Source organism: Orcinus orca, chromosome 6 (genome assembly GCF_937001465.1).
Source record: "Orcinus orca chromosome 6, mOrcOrc1.1, whole genome shotgun sequence".
Classification (NCBI taxonomy): domain Eukaryota; kingdom Metazoa; phylum Chordata; class Mammalia; order Artiodactyla; family Delphinidae; genus Orcinus; species Orcinus orca.
Window position 1 is genome coordinate 14,993,227 of NC_064564.1, and position 21,347 is coordinate 15,014,573.

General features: G+C 35.0%; 1 protein-coding gene across 2 annotated transcripts in view; it reads right to left on the bottom strand.

Annotated features, from left to right (window-relative positions):
• Window positions 1–21,347, bottom strand: part of FZD3 (frizzled class receptor 3) — a 97,102-nt gene that overhangs the window by 18,364 nt on the left and 57,391 nt on the right. For both annotated transcript variants that reach the window (XM_004270709.2, XM_033429832.2), the window contains one exon: window positions 3,106–3,254. In XM_004270709.2, the coding sequence (XP_004270757.1) occupies window positions 3,106–3,254 (149 nt within the window). The remainder of the gene's footprint in view (window positions 1–3,105; window positions 3,255–21,347) is intronic.

Genomic DNA, 21,347 nt, shown 5'->3' on the forward strand with positions numbered 1-21,347 from the left:
CAAAGTGGTAATTAATAAAAGAGCCAATTAAATAGTTGCAAAGGTCAGTGTATCAGTTTGTGTAAATAATGACTATGAGAATCATACATAAACTTAAAATTAGACAATTTCATTAAAAAAAACCTCTCCAACATGTAAAGATTGGATCATAAATTGAGAAAGTGCATATATTCTAAGTTTTCGAATTAGAAAAAGATCATTGTTGTTATTGCCATTGTTGTTTTAGTGCTGGGGTAGAAGGGCTGAAAGACTAATATTTGTTGAGTACCTGAATTGTGCCAGGTATTTTACATATACTCTCCTTTAATCTTTCTTAATAATGTTTTTATTATAGAGATTAAGTCCTAAAAAGATATTAGATATCCATTAAGAATAAATATTGTGATCCCCATTTTATAGATGAAGAAACTGAGGTTCTAAGGGATTAAAGGACTTTCCAAAAGTCATACAACAAAACAGCAGTTGGGGGTGTGAGGGAGGGAGATGCAAGAGGGAAGAGATATGGGGACATATGTATATGTATAACTGATTCACTTTGTTATAAAGCAGAAACTTTGACATACCACTGTAAAGCAATTATACTCTAATAAAGATGTTTAAAAAAACAAAAAACAGCAGTTGGGGATCAAACTTAAGTTTAAATGGCTTCAAAGACAATCATAAAGTAATGATAAAACATAATGTTTATGTATATGATAAAAACAAAATGTCAAAAACTAAATAAAGTACAACTCAAAGATAGTTAAAACAACATTTGTTCTTGTGTTATCAATGGCCCTATTCATATATACATACATCCTAAGTCACTCTGGATTGCTGAATTTGTTTTCTAAACTTATTTTTAAAAATTGGTTCAAACTGACTTCTGGTCATTCCAAAAATTTAATCCACCTTCAAATGGTGAAGGTCTGTCCCCTCATTTTACAAATAAGAAAACAGAGGTCCAGAGAAATTAAGTGCCGTGACCCAGATAATTCCAAATGAAGATTTCTAAAAATATTTCAATCAGTGTCAGAAATATTAGCATAAGCACAGTCTTAAATGTGGCTTCATTCAGAGGAAGAACACTAATTTGATTTGCATAATTTTAGAAGCCAGTCTTTTGACACACAGTATAACAGAGGGGTTAAGAGCAGGCTAGAGTCAGACTGCTTGGGTGTGAATCTCAATTCTACCATTCATTAGCTATTAAACCTTGGTTCTATGCCTCAGTTTCTTATCTGTAAAATGACGATCTCCCTCACAACGTTGTTTAGAGGATTAAATGATTTAATAATATGTAAAATGCTTAGGACAGTGCTTGGAGTATTAAGTGTGCTCAATTAATTGATAACCATTATTATGATTACTCCATAGTCATTTCTCAAAGGCTCAACCAGACAAATGCTAGAAATGGCTGTAGGGTGCTCACACTCTTGAGGAGTGGTACTCTAGCCCAGAGCACTGGAGGGTCACAATGACTTTGTTGGGTTGCGGGGGTGGTCCATGGTTCCAGAAAACCAAATAGAAGGGTTCTTGGGAGTTCTAACCAGTTTCAAAAGGATTCTGACCCAACCAGGATCCCCCAAATAACTGGAAAGATTCCTCAAAAGGGTAGCTTGGGCTTAGCTCCATCTGGAGTTTCTAGTACAACAGAATTGTGGTATTACAGAATTGTTTGTGTATGGTCCAGAGATGACCAGGAATGTTTAATTCAAACCCTCAGAATTATGTTTTACTGTGATTAAAACATATTTAAAAATTTCAAAAAATATACAGATAAATCCCCCAAGGAAGGATGTTCCACAAAAAGCAAGGACTTGGTCTGTTTTGTATGCTACTGAATCCTTGGCATCCTAATATAGTTCAAAGCACACAGTAAACATTCATTAAAGACTTTCTCAAAGGATGAATTCTTAGGAAATACATTTTTGTTGTTGAACTCATCTTTCCCCTTCTTTCCTTCTCTGCCCTATGAAACTGTATTTAAAGGGGAAATGCATTATCTGATATTACTAGCAGTAGTCTCAGATATGGTAATAAGAAATGTACACTTTAAAACTGTGATTTAAAAAAATCTCAATCTAATCAATGTAACAGAAGCTGCTAATTACTGGTATTTTAGAAAATACAGATCCTGCTAATGCAGTACTTTAAGTTGTATTAAAAAAGTACATTAACCCATAAAAGACACAATAACATTTTAAATATAATCTTAAGAGTTTTATAGACTATCCCACCAAATCCATTTTCCATGGAACTTAGGTTAAGTAAAATCATAAGAATATAGACTCCACTAACTTGGAATTTGTGATAATTCAAATACAGTATACATATAAGACTTATACTTAGTAAACACTTTGAAGTCATTTGTTCCTTTGTGAATACTGCAGGGTCTTATTTTGTTTTGTTTTGTTTCATTAATTATGGGGTCAAAAAATTCAAGATTCCTCAAATATGCCCTGAGAAGACTGCTTTGGCAAATCTTATATTTTACCGTGACAGTCTAATATGCAATGTGGCCAACTATGAATTAAAATAATTTCTTTAACATATTCCATTTTATCTACTAATATCATTTTGCTATTTTGGCTTTAACGTGTACCTCATGAGAATGGAATAACATGCTGTCTCTTTAAATAATTTATGGTACAACCTGGAAGAATGATGGACAGTTGGAAATGGAAGTCTAATCTAATACCTATGTGACTTCAGACAAGGCACTTAACCTCTCTGTGCCTCAGTTTTCTCATCTGTAACACTGAGATGATAATACACACCAGTCCTCAGAGAAGTGTCAAGAAGATCAAATAAGAATATATATAAAATCATTAATTTGTTTTTAATTTTAAGAAGATTATGATTTGGATTTTTTAAAATAAAGATTGGTCTTCCCTCAAATATTCTGAATTAGTAAGGAATAGGCCTTAAGCCTGGTTCTACTTGGCTATCTTTTCTGAATAAGTTTTTAACTGTGATTTAAGGTTTAATCATAACTGGTGGAAGCTGAGGTTACAATCTTTTTGGAATACTTCCTCCAAATCCAAATTATTTTAACACAGGAAACACAAAAATATTGCGTAAATGTGAAGTTTGTGAACACCATGATAATTTACTTCAACTTACTCTTTTTTCCTACGACCATGAAAAAAACTGGCCCATTCAAAGCATGTCTTTTTGCTTCCAACCCAAAAAATGGAAGGAATACCAACTATGAGAGCCATCAGGTATTTCATCAGAAAGACAATCAGGTCTGGACGACTCATTTGAGTAACCTACAAGAAGGGAAAGAAAAATATCTTACACATATAAATAGAATTTTCTATTAAAGGCCATTATAAAATCTTTTAAATAAAATAAATAGTAAAATAATTCTATAAGTCTGATATTTTCACTTACACAGTTCTATAGTTAATTTTCTTGTTATATGGAAAAGACACACTACTGAAAATTTGACAACAAATTTATGTTCTATATTTTGAGTTCTATAGTCTTCTTATTAGCTCATATTGGATACCTTCTAAAGAAAAAGATTACTAATATAGAAAATATACCATGAATAGGAATAGAGGCTCAAATAATACCTATATTCTTCTTGGCCAATTTCACTCATCTTATCATTGGTCATCACAATACACAATTAGGAAAGTGTTAATCTTTCCCCCCCCATTTTATTAATTCCTGTTTTTATATTTAATATGCTCTTCCTCCTACCTACTTTCATGTTTACTTTGCTGGCTGTTTTCAAGCCTCCTCTTTAACCTATGAGTGAGTTTTTTAGTTTCTATTCAGATGAGTTTTTTTAAAAGTTCTCTTTATTGTTGATTTCAAGTTTAGTTACTGTGGTCATAGAATGTGGTCTATTTGATTCTGGTTACCTTAAATTTTGGGGACTTCTTTTGTGATTTAGGACACAGTCCATTTTAAAGTATTCCTCGTGTACTCAAAAATAACGCTTACTCTCTATTTGTTGGGTACAAAATTTTCTATATGTATTAGATCAACTTTATTAGTTGTGTTGTTCAAATCTTCTATACAGGCATCCTCAGAGATATTGTAAGTCTAGTTCCAGACCACCACAATAAAGCAAATACCACAATAATGTCAGTCATGGGGATAATTCTGTTTCCCAGTGCATATAAAAGTTATGTTTACACTATAATGTAGTTGAATAAGTATGCAATATTTACTCATAAGTGTCTAAATAACAATGTTCATACCTTAATTAAAAAATACTTTATTGCTAAAAAATGGCAACCATCATTGAGCCTTCAATGAGTCGTACTCCTTTTGTGTGGAGAGTCTCGCCTCAATGTTGAAGGCTGCTGACTGATCAGGGTGGTGGCGGCTGAAGGCTGGGGTGGCCGTGACAATTGCTTAAAATAAGACCACAGTGAAGTGTGCCTCATCCATTGCCTCTTCCTTTCATGAACAATTTCTCTGTAGCAGGCAATGGTGTTTGAAAGCATTTTATCCAAAGTAGAACTTCTTTCAAAACTGGAGTCAAACCCTGCCACTTCTTAATCAACTAAGTTTATATAATATTCTAAATCCTCTGTTGTCATTTCAACAAGATCTTCACAGCATCTTCACCAGAAGCAGATTCCACCTTGAGAAGTCAGATTGTTCATGCTCACCCATAAAAAGCAACTCCTCATCCATTAAAGTTTTATCATGAGATTGTAGCAATTTAGTCACATCTTTAAGGCTGCACTTATAATTCTAGTTCTCTTGCTACTTCCACTATATCTGCAGTTACTTCTTCCACTGAAGTCTTAAAGCCCTCCAAGTCATCCATGAGGGCTGGAATCAACTTCTTTCAAACTCCTGTTAATGTTGATATTTTGACCTCTTCCCATGAATCATGAATGTTCTTAATGGCATCCAGAATGGTGAATCCTTTCCAGAAGGTTTTCAATTGACTTTGCCCAGGTCCATCAGAGGAATCACTATCTATGGCAGCTATAGCCTCAAACAGTGTAATTTCTTATGGGAATTCCCTGGTGGTCCAGTGGCTAGAACTTGGCGCTTTCACTGCAGTGGCCCGGGTTCAATCCCTGGTAGGGGAACTAAGATCCCACAAGCTGAGCAACACGTGGCAAAAAAAAAAAAAAAAAGTGTATTTCTTAAATAATAAAGACTTGAAAGTTGAAATTACTCCTTGATCTGTGGGCTGCAGAGTGGATGTTGGGTAGGCAGGCATGAAAATAACATTAATGTTGTACATCTCCATCAGAGTGCTTGGGTGACCAGATGCATTGTCAATAAGCAGTAACATCTTCAAAGGAATCTTTTCTTTTCTGAGCAGTAGATCTCAACAGTGGGCTGCAGTAAACCATGTTGTAAACAGTTGTGCTGTCATCCAGACTTTGTTTTTCCATTTAGAGAGCAGAGGCAGAGTAGATTTAGCATAATTCAAAATGGTAAATGAACATTAGCTTCAACTTAAAACTCACCAGCTACATTAGCCCTTAACAAGAGTCACCCTGTCCTTTGAAGCTCTCACGCCAGGCACTGACTTCTCCCCTCTAGCTATGAAAGTCCTGGCAGCATCCTCTTCCAATATAAGATTTTCATCTACATTGAAAATCTGTTGTTCAGTGCAGCCAGCCACCTTCATTAATTTTCTTAGCTAGATCTTTTGGATAACTTGCTGCAGCTTCTGCATCAGCACTTGCTGCTTCACCTTGCACTTTTATGTTATAGAGATGGCCTCTTTCCTTAAATCTCATGAATCAACGTCTGCTAGCTTCAAACTTTTCTTCTGCAGCTTCCTCATCTCTCGGCCTTCATAGAATTGAAGAGAGTTAGGGCCTTGCTCTGGATTAGGCTTTGGTTTAAGGGAATGTTGTGGCTGGTTTGTTCTTCTATCCAGACCACTAAAACTTTCTCTATATTGGCAATAAGGCTTTCCCACTTTCTTATCATTAGTGTGTTCACTGGAATAGCACTTTTAATTTCCTTCGAGAACTTTCCCTCTGTGTTCACAACTTGGCTAACTGTTTGGTTCAAGAGGCCTAACTTTTTGCCTGTTTCGACTTTCAACATGCCTTCCTCACTAGGCTTAATCATTTCTAGCTTTTCATTTCAAGTGAGAGATGTGCAACTCTCCCTTTCACCTGAACCCTTACAGACCATTGTTAAGGTTAGTTGGCCTGATTTCAATATTGTTGTGTCTAAGCTAATAGGGAGGTCCAAGGAGAGCCTTTTATATGCACATGGAAACCAAAAAATTTGTGTGACTTGCTTTATTGTGATATTTGCTTTATTGCAGTGGTCCAGAACCAAACCTGCAATATCTCTGAGGTATGTCTGTAATGTGAGAATTACCAAAATGTGACACAGAGACAGGAAGTGAGCAAATGCTGTTGGAAAAATGGTACCAACAAACTTGCTCAACACAGGGTTGCCACAAACCTTCAATTTGTAAAAAATGCATTATCTGCAAAGCACAATAAAGCAAAGTGCAATAAAACGAGGTACACATGTTTTCCTGACTAATTTTCTGTTTACCTATCCATTTTAATAGAGGTATGCTAAACTGTGGGCTGATCAGTTTTCCTTCTAATCCTGTCATTTTTCACTTTTAAGCCTATGTTACGTGTTATATAAATGTTCTAGCTGCCCAATTTACTTTTTTAGTGCTCTTCACCTCTAACAGTATTTTATGTGACATTAATATTGCCACATCAGCTTTTTATTTCATCATACCAGCACATCTTCAAGGTGTATCTTTTCCTATTTACCAATGTATTTCTTTCAAGTCTGTTTGGGTTATACTGCTGCTTTTAAACAATATATAGTTTACTCCTTCTAAAGTATAAACTCCATGAGGAGTTTTTTTCCCCAATGGTTTTATCCCCAGAGCCTAGACCAGTGTCTGGCACATAGTTAAGTGCACAATAAATACTCACATACATTTACAATATATACTTATACTTCGTATTATGAGAAAAAAATACATTGAAAATTATTCAGCACTGCTAGAGACTGTTTCAAGATGGCAGAGTAGAAGGACGTACACTCACTCCCTCTTGCGAGAGCACTGGAATCACAACTAACTGCTGAACAATCATCGACAGGAAGAAACTGGAAATCACCAAAAAAGATACCCCACATCCAAAGACAAAGGAGAAGCCACAATGAGACGGTAGGAGGGGTGCAATAACAATAAAATCAAATCCCATAACTGCTGGGTGGGTGACTCACAAACTGGAGAACACTTATACCACAGAAGTCCATCCACTGGAGTGAAGGTTCTGAGCCCCATGTCAGGCTTCCCAACCTGGGGGTCCAGCAACTAGAGGAGGAATTCCTAGAGAATCAGACTTTGAAGGCTAGCTGGATTTGACTGTAGGACTTCAACAGGACTGCGGGAAACAGAGACTCCACTCCTGGAGGGCACACACAAAGTAGTGTGTGCTTCGGGACCCAGGGGAAGGAGCAGTGACCCCAGGGGAGACTGAACCAGACCTAACTGCTAGTGTTGGAGGGTCCCTTGCAGAGGTAGGGGGTGGCTGTGTCTCACCATGAGGACAAGGACACTGGCAGCAGAAGAGCTGGGAAGTGCTCCTTGACGTGAGCCCTCCCAGAGTCCGCCATTAGCCCCACCAAAGAGCCCAGGGAAGGCTCCAGCGTTGGGTCACCTCAGGCCAAACAACCAACAAGGAGGGAACCCAGCCCCACCCATCAGGAGACAACAGGATTAGTGTTTTACTGAGCTCTGCCCACCAGAGCAACACCTAGCTCTACCCACCACCAGTCCCTCCCATCAGGAAACTTGCACAAGCCTCTTAGATAGCCTCATCCACCAGAGGGCAGACAGCAGAAGCAAGAAAAACTACAGTCCTGCAGCCTGTGGAACAAAAATCACATTCACAGAAAGACAGACAAGATGAAAAGGCAGAGGGCTATGTACCAGATGAAGTAACAAGATAAAACCCCAGAAAAACAACTAAATAAAGTGCAGATACGAAACCTTCCAGAAAAAAGAATTCAGAATGATGATACTGAAGATGATCCAGGACCTCAGAAAAAGAATGGAGGCAAAGATTGAGAAGATGCAAGAAATGTTTAACAAAGACCTAGAAGAATTAAAGGACAAACACCTCAAAGAATTAAAGAACAAACAAACAGAGATAAACAATACAATAACTGAAATTAAAAATACACTACAAGGAATCAATAGCAGAATAACTGAGGCAGAAGAACGGAGAAGTGACCTGGAAGACAGAATGGTGGAGTTCACTGCTGTGGAACAGAATAAAGAAAAAAGAATGAAAAGAAATGAAGACAGCCTGAGAGACTTCTGGGGCAACATTAAATGCAACAACATTCGCATTATAGGGGTCCCAGAAGGAGAAGAGAGAGAGAAAGGACCCGAGAAAATATTTGAAGAGATTATAGTTGAAAACTTCCCTAACATGGGAAAGAAAATAGCCACTCAAATCCAGGAAGCACAGAGAGTACCAGGCAGGATAAACCCAAGGAGAAACACACTGAGACACACAGTAATCAAACTGATAAAAATTGAAGGCAAAGAAAAATTACTGAAAGCAACAAGGGAAAAACAACAAATAACATACAAGGGAACTCCCATAAGGTTAACAGCTGATTTCTCAGCAGAAACCCTACAAGCAAGAAGGGAGTGGCATGATATACTTAAAGTGATGAAAGGAAAGAATCTACAACCAAGATTACACAACCCAGCAAGGATCTCATTCAGATTTGAAGGAGAAATCAAAAGCTTTACAGACAAGCAAAAGCTAAGAGAATTCAGCATCTAGACCCGTATATATGCTGTCTACAAGAGACCCACTTCAGACCTAGGGACACATACTGACTGAAAGTGAGGGGATAGAAAAAGATATTCCATGCAAATGGAAATCAAAAGAAAGCTGGAGTAGCAGTACTCATATCAGATAAAATAGACTTTAAAACAAAGAATGTTACAAGAGACAAGGAAGGACACTACATAATGATCAAGGGATCAGTCCAAGAAGATATAGCAATTGTAAATATATATGCACCCAACATAGGAGCACCTCAGTACATAAGACAACTGTTAACAGCTATAAAAGAGGAAATCGACAGTAACACAATAATAGTGGGGGACTTTAACACCTCACTTACACCAATGGACAGATCATCCAAAATGAAAGTAAATAAGGAAACAGAAGCTTTAAATGATACAATAGACCAGATAGATTTAATTGATATTTATAGGACATTCCATCCAAAAACAGCAGATTACACTTTCTTCTTAAGTGCACACGGAACATTCTCCAGGATAGATCACATCCTGGGTCATAAATCAAGTATCAGTAAATTTAAGAAAATTGAAATCATATCAAGCATCTTTCCTGACCACAATGTTATGAGATTAGAAATCAATTACAGGGAAAAAAACGTAAAAAACACAAAAACATGGAGGCTAAACAATATGTTACTAAATAACCAAGGGATCACTGAAGAAATCAAAGAGGAAGTCAAAAAATACCTAGAGACAAATTACAATTTAAACACAATGATCCAAAACCTATGGGATGCAGCAAAAGCAGTTCTAAGAGGGAAGTTTATAGCAGTACAAGCCTACCTCAAGAAACAAGAAAAATCTCAAATAAACAATCTAACCTTACACCTAAAGGAACTAGAGAAAGAAGAACAAACAAAACCCAAAGTTAGCAGAAGGAAAAAAAATGATAAAGAATAGAGCAGAAATAAATGAAATAGAAACAAAGAAAATCATAGCAAAGATCAATAAAACTAAAAGCTGGTTCTTTGAGAAGATAAACAAAATTGATAAACCATTAGCCAGACTCATCAAGAAAAAGAGATAGAAGACTCAAATCAATAAAATTAGAAATGAAAAAGGAGAGGTTACAACAGACACCACAGAAATACAAAGCATCCTAAGAGACTACTACAAGCAATTCTTTGTCCATAAAATGGACAACCTGGAAGAAATGGACAAATTTTTAAAAAGGTATAACCTTTGAAGACTGAACCAGGAAGAAATAGAGACTATGCGCAGACCAATCACAAGTAATGAAATTGAAACTGTGATTAAAAATCTTCCAACAAACAAAAGTCCAGGACCAGATGGCTTCACAGATGAATTCTATCAAAGATTTATAGAAGAGCTAACACCCATCCTTCTCAAACTCTTCCAAAAAACTGCAGGGGAAGGAACACTCCCAAACTCATTCTATGAGGCCACCATCACCCTGATACCAAAACCAGACAAACATACTACAAAAAAAGAAAATTACAGACCAATATCACTGATGAATATAGATGCAAAAATCCTCAACAAAATACTAGCAAACAGAATCCAACAACACATTAAAAGGATCATACACCATCATCAAGTGGGATTTACCCCAGGGATGCAAGGATTCTTCAATATACACATATCAATCAATGTTATACACCATATTAACAAACTGAAGAATAAAAACCATATGATTATCTCAACAGATGCAGAAAAAGCTTTTGACAAAATTCAACACCGGTTTATGATAAAAAACTCTCCAGAAAGGGGGCACAGAGGGAACCTACCTCAACATAATAAAGGCCATATATGACAAACCCACAGCAAACATCATTCTCAATGGTGAAAAACTGAAAGCATTTCCTCTAAGATCAGGAACAAGACAAGGATGTCCACTCTTCACCACTATTATTCAACATAGTTTTGGAAGTCTTAGGGTAATCAGAGAAGAAAAAGAAATAAAAGGAATACAAATTGGAAAAGAAGAAGTAACTGTCACTGTTTGCAGATGACATGATACTATACATAGAGAATCCTAAAGATGCCACCAGAAAACTACTACAGCTAATCCATGAATTTGGTAAAGTTGCAGGATACAAAATTAATGCACAGAAATCTCTTGCATTCCTATACACTAACGATGAAAAATCTGAAATAGAAATTAAGGAAACACTCCCATTTACCACTGCAACAAAAAGAATGAAATACATAGGAATAAACCTACCTAGGGAGACAAAAGACCTGTATGCAGAAAACTATAAGACACTGATGAAAGAAATTAAAGATGATACAAACAGATGGAGAGATATACCATGTTCTTGGATTGGAAGAATCAACATTGTGAAAATGACTATACTACCCAAAGCAATCTACAAATTCAATGCAATCCCTATCAAATTAGCAATGGCATTTTTTACGGAACTAGAACAAAATATCTTAAAATGTGTAGGGAGACACCAAAGACCCCGAATAGCCAAAGCAGTCTTGAGGGAAAAAAACGGAGCTGGAGGAATCAGACTCCCTGACTTCAGACTATACTACAAAGCTACAGTAATCAAGACAATATGGTACTGGCACAAAAACAGAAACACAGATCAATGGAACAAGAAAGAAAACCCAGAGGTAAACCCACGCACCTATGGTCAACTAATCTATGACAAAGAAGGCAATGATATACAATGGAGAAAAGATAGTCTCTTCAATAAGTGGTGCTGGGAAAACTGGACAGCTACGTGTAAAAGAATGAAATTAGCACATTCTCTAACACCATACACAAAAATAAATCAAAATGGATTAGAGACTTAAATGTAAGACTGGACACTATAAAACTCTTAGAGAAAAACATAGGAAGAACACTCTTTGACATAAATCACAGCAAGATCTTTTTTGATCCATCTCCTAATGGAAATAAAATGGAATGGAAATAAAAACAAAATGGAATGGAAATAAAAATAAACAAATGGGACCTAATGAAACTTAAAAGCTTTTGCAAAGCAAAGGAAACTACAAACAAGATGAAAAGACAACCCTCAGAATGGGAGAAAATATTTGCAAATGAATCAATGGACAAAGGATTAATCTCCAAAATATATAAACAGCTCATGCAGCTCAATATTAAAGAAACAAACAACCCAATCCAAATATGGGCAGAAGATCTAAATAGACATTTCTCCAAAGAAGACATACAGATGGCCAAGAAGCACATGAAAAGCTGCTCAACATCACTAATTATTAGAGAAATGCAAATCAATACTACAATGAGGTATCACCTCACACCAGTTAGAATGGGCATCATCAGAAAATCTACAAACAAATGCTGGAGAGGGTGTGGAGAAAAGGGAACCCCTCTTGCACTGTTTGTTGGTGGGAAGGTAAATTGATACAGCCACTATGAAGAACAGTATGGAGGTTCCTTAAAAAACTAAAAACACAATTACCATATGACCCAGCAATCCCACTACTGGGCATACACCCAGAGAAAACCATAATTCAAAAAGACACATGCACCCCAATGTTCATTGCAGCACTATTTACAATAGCTAGGTCATGGAAGCAACTTAAATGTTCATCAACAGACGAATGGATAAAGAAGATGTGGTACATATATACAGCAGAATATTACTCAGCCATTAAAGGGACCGAAATTGCGTCATTTGTAGAGACGTGGATGGATCTAGAGACTGCCATACAGAGTGAAGTAAGTCAGAACGAGAACAACAAATATCGTATATTAACGCATATATGTGGAACCTAGACAAATGGTACAGATGAACCGGTTTGCAGGGCAGAAATAGAGACACAGATATAGAGAACAAATGTATGGACACCAAGGGGGTAAAGCGGCGGGGTGGTGGTGGTGGTGTGATGAATTGGGAGACTGGGATTGATATATACTAATATGTATAAAATGGAAAACTAATAAGAACCTGCTGTATAAAAAAATAAATAAAATTCAAAAAAAAAAGAACAGTCTAAATGAGCAACAACAGCAAAGGGAACAAGTAAATACGGATTATTTTGCAACCGCTAAAGATCGTAAATATGGAAACTATGTAGCAACTTGGAAAATAGCTTACAGGGTAATGTTACTTGAAGTAACCAGGAAACATATGTATGCATACACCATGATTCAACTATTTTAAATTTTGTTTTCAAAATGAGACAAAAGGAAAACTAAAAACAATATGGTTAGAGAGTGAGATTTTGAGGCTTTTATTTCTTTATAAAGTTTGCTCTAATGTACTATTTTGTTTGTGCTATGAATAAAAATCAAGGTGGAGCAGTACCAAAAAAATAATTATTCAGCACCTCCATCTCCTTGAACAAGATTATGCTCCTAGCACACTTTAGCTACCTATACTCGTTATTATTTTCCAGACATTCAGAACAACCTTTACAAAAAGAACTGGTTCTGTTATTATTATTGTTAATTAACTTTGCCAAAAAGTACACTCGACTCCTATCTTTGGGGTTCTCTTTTCTTCTTGCTAAAGGATGCCCTTTAGAAATTCTTACAGTTAGGGTGTGCCAGAGATAAATTATTTTAGTCTTTGCCCAAAAATGTCTTTATCTTGTCCTCAATCTTGAATGGTGGTTTAGATGGATAAAGTCATCATCTCTCAGCATTTTAAAGACATTAATTCATCAGCTTCTATGATTGCTGTTGAAAAGCTTGTGTAATTGATAATCTTTTGGAGATTTATTTCTTCTCTCTGGTAGCTTTTAAGTTTGTCTCTATCCTTCTGTCTTATAGTTGCAATGAATGTTTCTCATTGTGATTGGTTTTTATTTGTCCTGCTTAGTATGCAGAGTGTACATTTAATCTGAGAACTCAAGTTTTCAATTCTGAAAAATTCAAAGACATTAGCGCTTTAGTTATCACTTCTTAGTCATTCTTATGGCCTCCTGTTCTAGAACTCCCGTAAGATGTATATTGAAGTCCCTCAACCTAATTTTTAAAATATCTCTTAATGGCATAATTAGATAATTTTGAGTATTTTATGTCTCTCTGCATTCTGCATTCTGGGTGATCTCTTCAGAACAATTTTCCATTTCACTAATTCGCTCTTCAATCATGTCTACTTTAGAGTTCATTCCATCTATTGACTTAATTCCCATAACTTCATTTTTAAGCTACTTGGTTTTTATATTTGTCTATTCTTATTTCATTTCTGCTAATTTATCATAATTTCTTATTCCTTTAAAGTGGTTTTTATTATTTATCTTTTGAAGAATCCTAAACATACTTATTTTAAAATAAGTCTTTAAAAATTTTTATTACTTTTATTTCATCTGGGAGTGAATCCATCTTCTGACTCTTTTTATTGGACGTCTTTCTAGGTTTAGCTTTTCTGTTTCATTGTGCTTTGGAATTTTAGTTTACAGATCTTGCATGAGAGAGTTCTCCCTCTGTCTTTCTCTCTCCCTCACTCCCTCCATATATCTCACCTGTTTCATTCCTTTTTTGTCTTCACCAGTACCCACGAGGCCCTAGTTAAAAACCAAGTCTAATATTCGTGACTGCACACTCCAGATATTATCAGGTACTGCAGGTTCAGGTACTGAGTCATTGCAGTTTGGCCCTCCTACATCTCTAGATAAGTATTTTAAGCATTTTTATACTATATACAGCTTCAGAGAACAGTTGTACCTTTTATACAAACTTCCTTTCAGGAGCAGGAGAGTCCCATTTCCAATTCCTACTTTTAACCAGAGCACCTAGTTCTGGTCCTGACTCCCATGTGACACTTTTACCTCCCTATATCCCATAGAAAATGAATGCCCTAGCCACCTCCAGCAACTTCAGACCTAGATTCTAGTAGCCCCTGTTTTTATCTCTAGTCATCATTTTGCATTTCTATTCTACAAATTAGTTTATTTTGCCTTTTAGGCTGACTCTGTTTAAAATTTTTTCTTATTACATTTTATCTCTAACTGGCACATGATTATAGTTGGACTGGTAAGTTCAAAACATGGAACTTAAACCACAGTCATAACCTGCAGTTAAGGTGTGATTCCTCTAAGATTTACATAAAAGTCAAACAACAAATATTTATGGATTATCTACTACTCTAAGAATAATGTTATTCAAAAAGCCCCATGAGACTTATAAACAGAAGTAAGGCTTGACTAGTGTTCCCACCAAGCTGATAATCTAGATGAAAACACAAATTAAAGAAACCATAGAATAGTTAAGAACTAAAATTAGGAAGAGTCACTAAAAGCATGATCACCTAATCTATGACAAAGGAGGCAAGAATATACAATGGAGAAAAGATAGTCTCTTCAATAAGTGGTGCTGGGAAAACTGGATAGCTACATGTAAAAGAATGAAATTAGAACATTCTCTAACACCATGCACAAAAATAAATCAAAATGGATTAGAGACCTAAATGTAAGACTGAATACTATAAAACTCTTAGAGGAAAACACAGGCAGAACACTCTCTGACATAAATAGCAGCAAGATCTTTTCTGATCCACCTCCGAGACTAATGAAAATAAAAACAAAAATAAACAAATGGGACCTAATTAAACTTAAAAGCTTTTGCACAGCAAAGGAAACCATCAACAAAATGAAAAGAAAACCCACAGAATGGGAGAAAATATTTGCAAAAGACGTCACCAACAAGGGATTAATCTCCAAAATATACAAACAGCTCATGCAGCTCAATATCAAAAAGAAGAACAACCCAATCAAAAAATGGGCAGAAGATCTAAATAGACATTTCTCCAAAGAAGACATACAGATGGCCAAGAGGCACATGAAGACATGCTCAACATCACTAATTATTAAAGAAATGAAAATCAAAACTACAAAGAAATATCACCTCACACCAGTTAGAATGGCCATCATCAAAAAATCTACAAACAATAAATGCTGGAGAGGGTGTGGAGAAAAGGGAACCCTCCTACACTCTTGGTGGGAATGTAAACTGGTACAGCCACTATGGACAACAGAATGGAGATTCCTTAAAAAACTAAAAACAGTGCTATCATATGATCCAGCAACCTCACTCCTGGACATATATCTGAAGAAAACCATAATTCAAAAGGATATATGCACCCCAATGTTCATTAAAACACTATTTACAATACCCAGGACATGGAAGCAACCTAAATGTCCATCGACGGAGGAATGGATAAAGAAGTTGTGGTACATATATACAATGGAATATTACTCAGCCATAAAAAAGAGCGAAATAAAGCCACTTGCAGTGACATGGATGGACCTACAGATTGTCATACTGAGTGAAGCAAGTCAGACAGAGAAGGACAAGTATGATACCGTTTGTATGTGGAATCTAAAAAAATGGTACAAATGAACCTATTTACAAAACAGAAATTAAGTCACAGATGTAGAAAACAAACTTATGGTTACCAAGGGGGAAAGGGGGGGGAAGGATAAATTGGGAGACTGGGATTGACATCTACACACTACTATATGTAAAATAGATAACTAATAAGAACCTACTGGGCTTCCCTGGTGGCGCAATGGTTGAGAGTCCGCCTGCCTATGCAGGGGACATGGGTTTGTGCCCCGGTCTGGGAAGATCCCACATGCTGTGGAGCAGCTGGGCCTGTGAGCCATGGCCGCTGAGCCTGCACGTCCGGAGCCTGTGCTCCGCAACGGGAGAGGCCACAACAGTGAGAGGCCCGCGTACGGCAAAAAAAAAAAAAAAAAAAAAAAAGAACCTACCGCATAGCACAGGGAACTCTATTCAACACTCTGTAATGACCTATATGGGAATAGAAACTGAAAAAGAGTTGGATATATGTATAACTGACTCACTTTGATGTACAGCAGAAACTAACACAACATTGTAAATCAACTATACTTCAATAAAAAAAAAAATTAAAAATTAAAAAAAAAGAATCACTAAAGCAGATCACAAATAACCTTCTCATTAACAAATACAATGGCTTCTTGTTAGCTTGCTTTTTTTTTTAAACACTTCTACATAGTATCAGTTATTGATGACCATCTCAGACTTTACAAAACTTTCATCTTCCCAGCTTCTACGATACTGCATAGTCGGGTTTAATCTCCTAATCAGGCATTACCCTTTCTTCTTGACCTCCTACTCCTGCTCTACCACCCTTTCATCCCCCACTACCCTCTATATAGGTGTTCTTAAAGTCACTCCTTAATTCTCTCTATACTTTCAACTTATCATTTAGACTTAGAAGTCATCTAGTCTTACTCTTTACCTAACAAATTAATTTGCTTTTAATTTAGTTGTTCTATGTATATAATCAGTACAGTGGTTATGATAAAATACAAAGTTGTCTCTTCCATGTTCAAACAGCTCTAGCCATTCTGCCCTTCTGTCCTAGTTCTGCCCTCTGGAGCTACAGAGAATAAGACTAGTCAATTTAATAAGATACCCTTAAAAGAAAGAAAAAACAAAACAAAACACACTAGTATAATAACTGGGAACAAAGAGACAAAAAGACTATCCAGAAAATCCAAGAGAAACTGAAAAACAAAAAGAAACAATCAAAGGATTCAGTAACTAAGTTGGACAAGATTAATATGCAAAAACTGAATGTTTTCCTATATACCACCAATAACGAGAAAAGAAACATAATGAAAACAATTTCATTTATAATATCAACAAAAACTATAAAACACCTAGGAACAAACCTAACAAGAAAGAAAAAGAAAATAATAAAATGCTATCAAAGGACATAGAAAAAAACTGAAGTAAATGGATTAAATACTCCATATTTCTATATGGAAATATTCAATGATTTAAAGATGTCAATTCAATTATCCCCCAAATTAATCCTATAAAGTTGATGCAATCCAAAAAGATCAGTAGGATTTTTCACAGAACATGGAAAGTTAAGTATATGATAAAAGTATTTCAAATAAATGGGGAAAAGATAGACTATTTAATAAGTGACGTTGAAATGGCTGGCAGTCTACCTGCAAACAAAACAATTTAGATGCCACCTCGCACAATAAAGAAAAATAAAGTCTAGAGAGATAAAAGCAAATTATAGAAGTATGAAAAGAATTAAGAACATTTTTATAATGGGGGGTGCAGAAGGCCCTTTTTAAAGAGTAATATGAAATAAAGAAGTTAAAAAAGGAAAAGATGGACAGTTTTGATTATTAAAAACTTAAAACTTCTGCAGAACAATAAACCGTAAGTCAAATTAATAGACTAATAGTTAACTAAGAATATTAACTGTGTTATCCATCAATAAAGTAAAAAGAAATGGAAGGAAGTAATGAAGATAAAAGAAGAAATTAAGTAATTTCAAGACCAAAAAACAAATTAATAAACCCCAAACTTCAATATTTGAAAAAAAATTCTCTAGCCTGATCAAAACAACAAAGGAACGAAAACAGCAAATACACACACACACATATATACGCACACACACACAGAGAAATGATAATAAGTAAAAAATTACAAAGAGAACAAAACTAAAATAATCTTAAGAGATTACTTTGCTCAATTCCATTTCAATAAACTTAAAAATTAATGAAAACAAATGACAGAAAAATATTTAAAAAACTGATTCCAGAAGCAAGAACACTGCACCTAACTCAACATACTCTATAAAACAATAAATCTATATATGTCTCATTTATGAACTTGTATGCAAACAGAATTCAACAGCAAATTCAAAGAATAAGTCATGACCAAATATAGAAATGCAAGGACAGTTCAATATTAGGAAACTGATTTATAAATTCAACACATTGTTGGATCAACAGGAAAATATATATAATCATTTTCACGTATGCCAAAAAGGCGTTTGATAAAATTAAGAATCTATTCTTGGCTTTTAAATATTGTAATAAAATACATACAGATGATGAATAAGCCCTTAAGGTGACAAAATAATTCTATCATGCTTAAAGGGAACACCAAAGGCACTAAATATTTGCATTAAAGTCAGGAATACAAGAACAGTATTTACCACCACCACTCTTTCGTTTTTTTCTGGTGAGCTTATTTTTTTTTTCTTTTTTAAAATTTTTGTTGGAGCATAGTTGCTTTACAATGTTGTATTAGTTTCTACTGCACAGCAGTCAGTCAGCCATATGTATACACATATCCCCTTTTTTGGATTTCCTTTCCATTTAGGTCACCACCACCACTCTTAACCTTGTTTCAACAGTTCTAACAGACTGCAATTAAACAAAAGAAATAAATTAAGGGTATAAAAACTACAAAGAGGGAGATAAAATTATTATTATTTATAAATAATAATAATTTTATTCCTGAAAAAGCTAAGAATAAAGTAAAAACTATTATATATCATAAGCAAGGTCACTAGGTAAAAAGTAAAATACAGAAATCATATATACACATATACGATCATATATATATATATATATACATATATATATATATCAGTTAGTAGGTAAAAGAAAGAAAAGTCTTCATTTGCCACTGTTATGGGTCCTCCTAAAATTCACATGTTGAAACCCTAACTCCCGTACCTCAGAATGTGATTTATTAGAGATAGAGCCTTTAAAGAGGTAATTAAGGTTAAATGAGGTTATATGGGTGAGCCCTAAACCAATCTGATTGATGTCCTTATAAGAAGAGGAAATTTGGAAACATAGATACCAGGGATGCACCATGTGAGAAAAGATCATATGAGGAAAAAGACCACCAGAAAAAACCATGTGAGGAAATACTAAGAGAGTGGCCCCCCGCAAGCCAAGAAGAAAGGCAACAGAGGAAATGGACTATGCTGGAACCTTGATCTTAGACCTCCAGTCTCCAAAACTGTGAGAAAATAAATTTCTGTTGTTTAAGCCACCCAGTCTGTGGAACCTTGTTGTGGTAGCCCTAGCAAACGAATACAACCATAGTAACAAAAGAGATAAAACACCTAGGAATACATTTAATAAGAAAAATGAGTGATGTATTTGAAGAAGCTTTAAAACGTATTTCCTTTAAAATGTTCTTTGCTAGAAAGAATCACTATCATAAAAATGCAAATCTTGATTTAGTCATAAATTTGAACACAATTCCAATAAAAATACCAACATAGTTATCTGAATTAAACAGGATGATACTAAATTTCATACAGAAAAACAAACAAGCAAGGCTTAACAGGAAAATGCTGAAAAAGAAATAGATTAAGCTTTAATAAAATTGTGTTATACTGGGGCAGGGGCAAACAGTTTTAGTATTTATTTTATGTGATATTTCAAACCATTCAGAAAAAGATGAATTATTCAACAAATGGATTCTAGATAAGCATCTAGAAAAAAATAACACTGAAGCCATACCATATCTCATACCAAGATGAATTTCAAGTAGATCAAAAATTCAAATGTAAAAAGATATGCAGAAGATATACTGTTAAATTATGGTAGATAAAGGGGCTAATTTTGTTAATAAATAAAGAACTACAAATACAGTCCCCTCCCTTGGTATCTTTGGGGAACTGGTTTCAGGACCTCTCATGGATACCAAATTCCACAGATGCTCAAATCCCTCATATAAAATGGCAGAGTATTCTCATTTAACCTACACACATCCTCCTGTGTATGTTAAATAATTTCTAGATTACTTATAATACCTAATACAATATAAATGTCATGTAAATAGTTGTAAATACAATGTATTGATAAATAGTTGCTGGTGCACAGCAAATTTAAGTTTTGCTTTTTGAAACTTCCTGGAATTTTTTTTCCCAGATATTTTTCATCTGGGATTGGATGAATCCATGGATGCAGAACCCATGGATATGGAGGGCCAACTGTAAATATAAGTCCACCACCTAAAGAAAAATAGGCAAAAGATATCGATAGCTTGCTGAAAATGAAATCTAAATATAAGAGCTCAGTCTCACTCACAGTTTAAAAAAATTAAAATTACATGCTAATTCTATTTTTTAGCCTATCAGATAGGTAAGATCCAGAAGTCTCATAGGCCATTTTATTATCAAATGCATGGTAAAATATACAGTCGACCCTTGAACACGGGTTTGAACTTCACAGACCACTTATACACAGAATTTTTTCAATAAATATATACTACAGTACTAAAAAGTTATACAGAGATTTTCCACTACATGGGGGGTCAGCATCCCTAACCCTTGCATTGTTCAAGGTTCAGCTGTAGTCTCATATATTGGAGATGGTAACAGAAATTCATACAACCTCTTCAATTTAGTAATGTTTATCAAAATTATACCTTTTATGAAACTAATACATGTCAATTATATCAATAAAATATTACAATCATTAATAAAGCAATCCTTTAAAAAATTTATGATACAACTATATCACATATATATAAATCTGTTCATACATACACAGATTGTTTGCAATAGCAAAATATTAGAAACAATGTGGTTTATTCAGTCAGTGGCATATTATGAGGTCATAAAAAAACACTAAGGAAGCCTTTTCTCTTTAGGTATTGATCTCTAACATATACTGTTAAATGACAAAAGCAAGATGAAGTGTGTAGTTACTACTGAGTAAAAACAAGGGAGACAAAGAATATACTTGCTTTTCAAAAACAGAAATATAGATCAATGGAACACGATAGAAAGCCCAGAGATAAACCCACGCACATATGGTCACCTTATCTTTGATAAAGGAGGCAAGA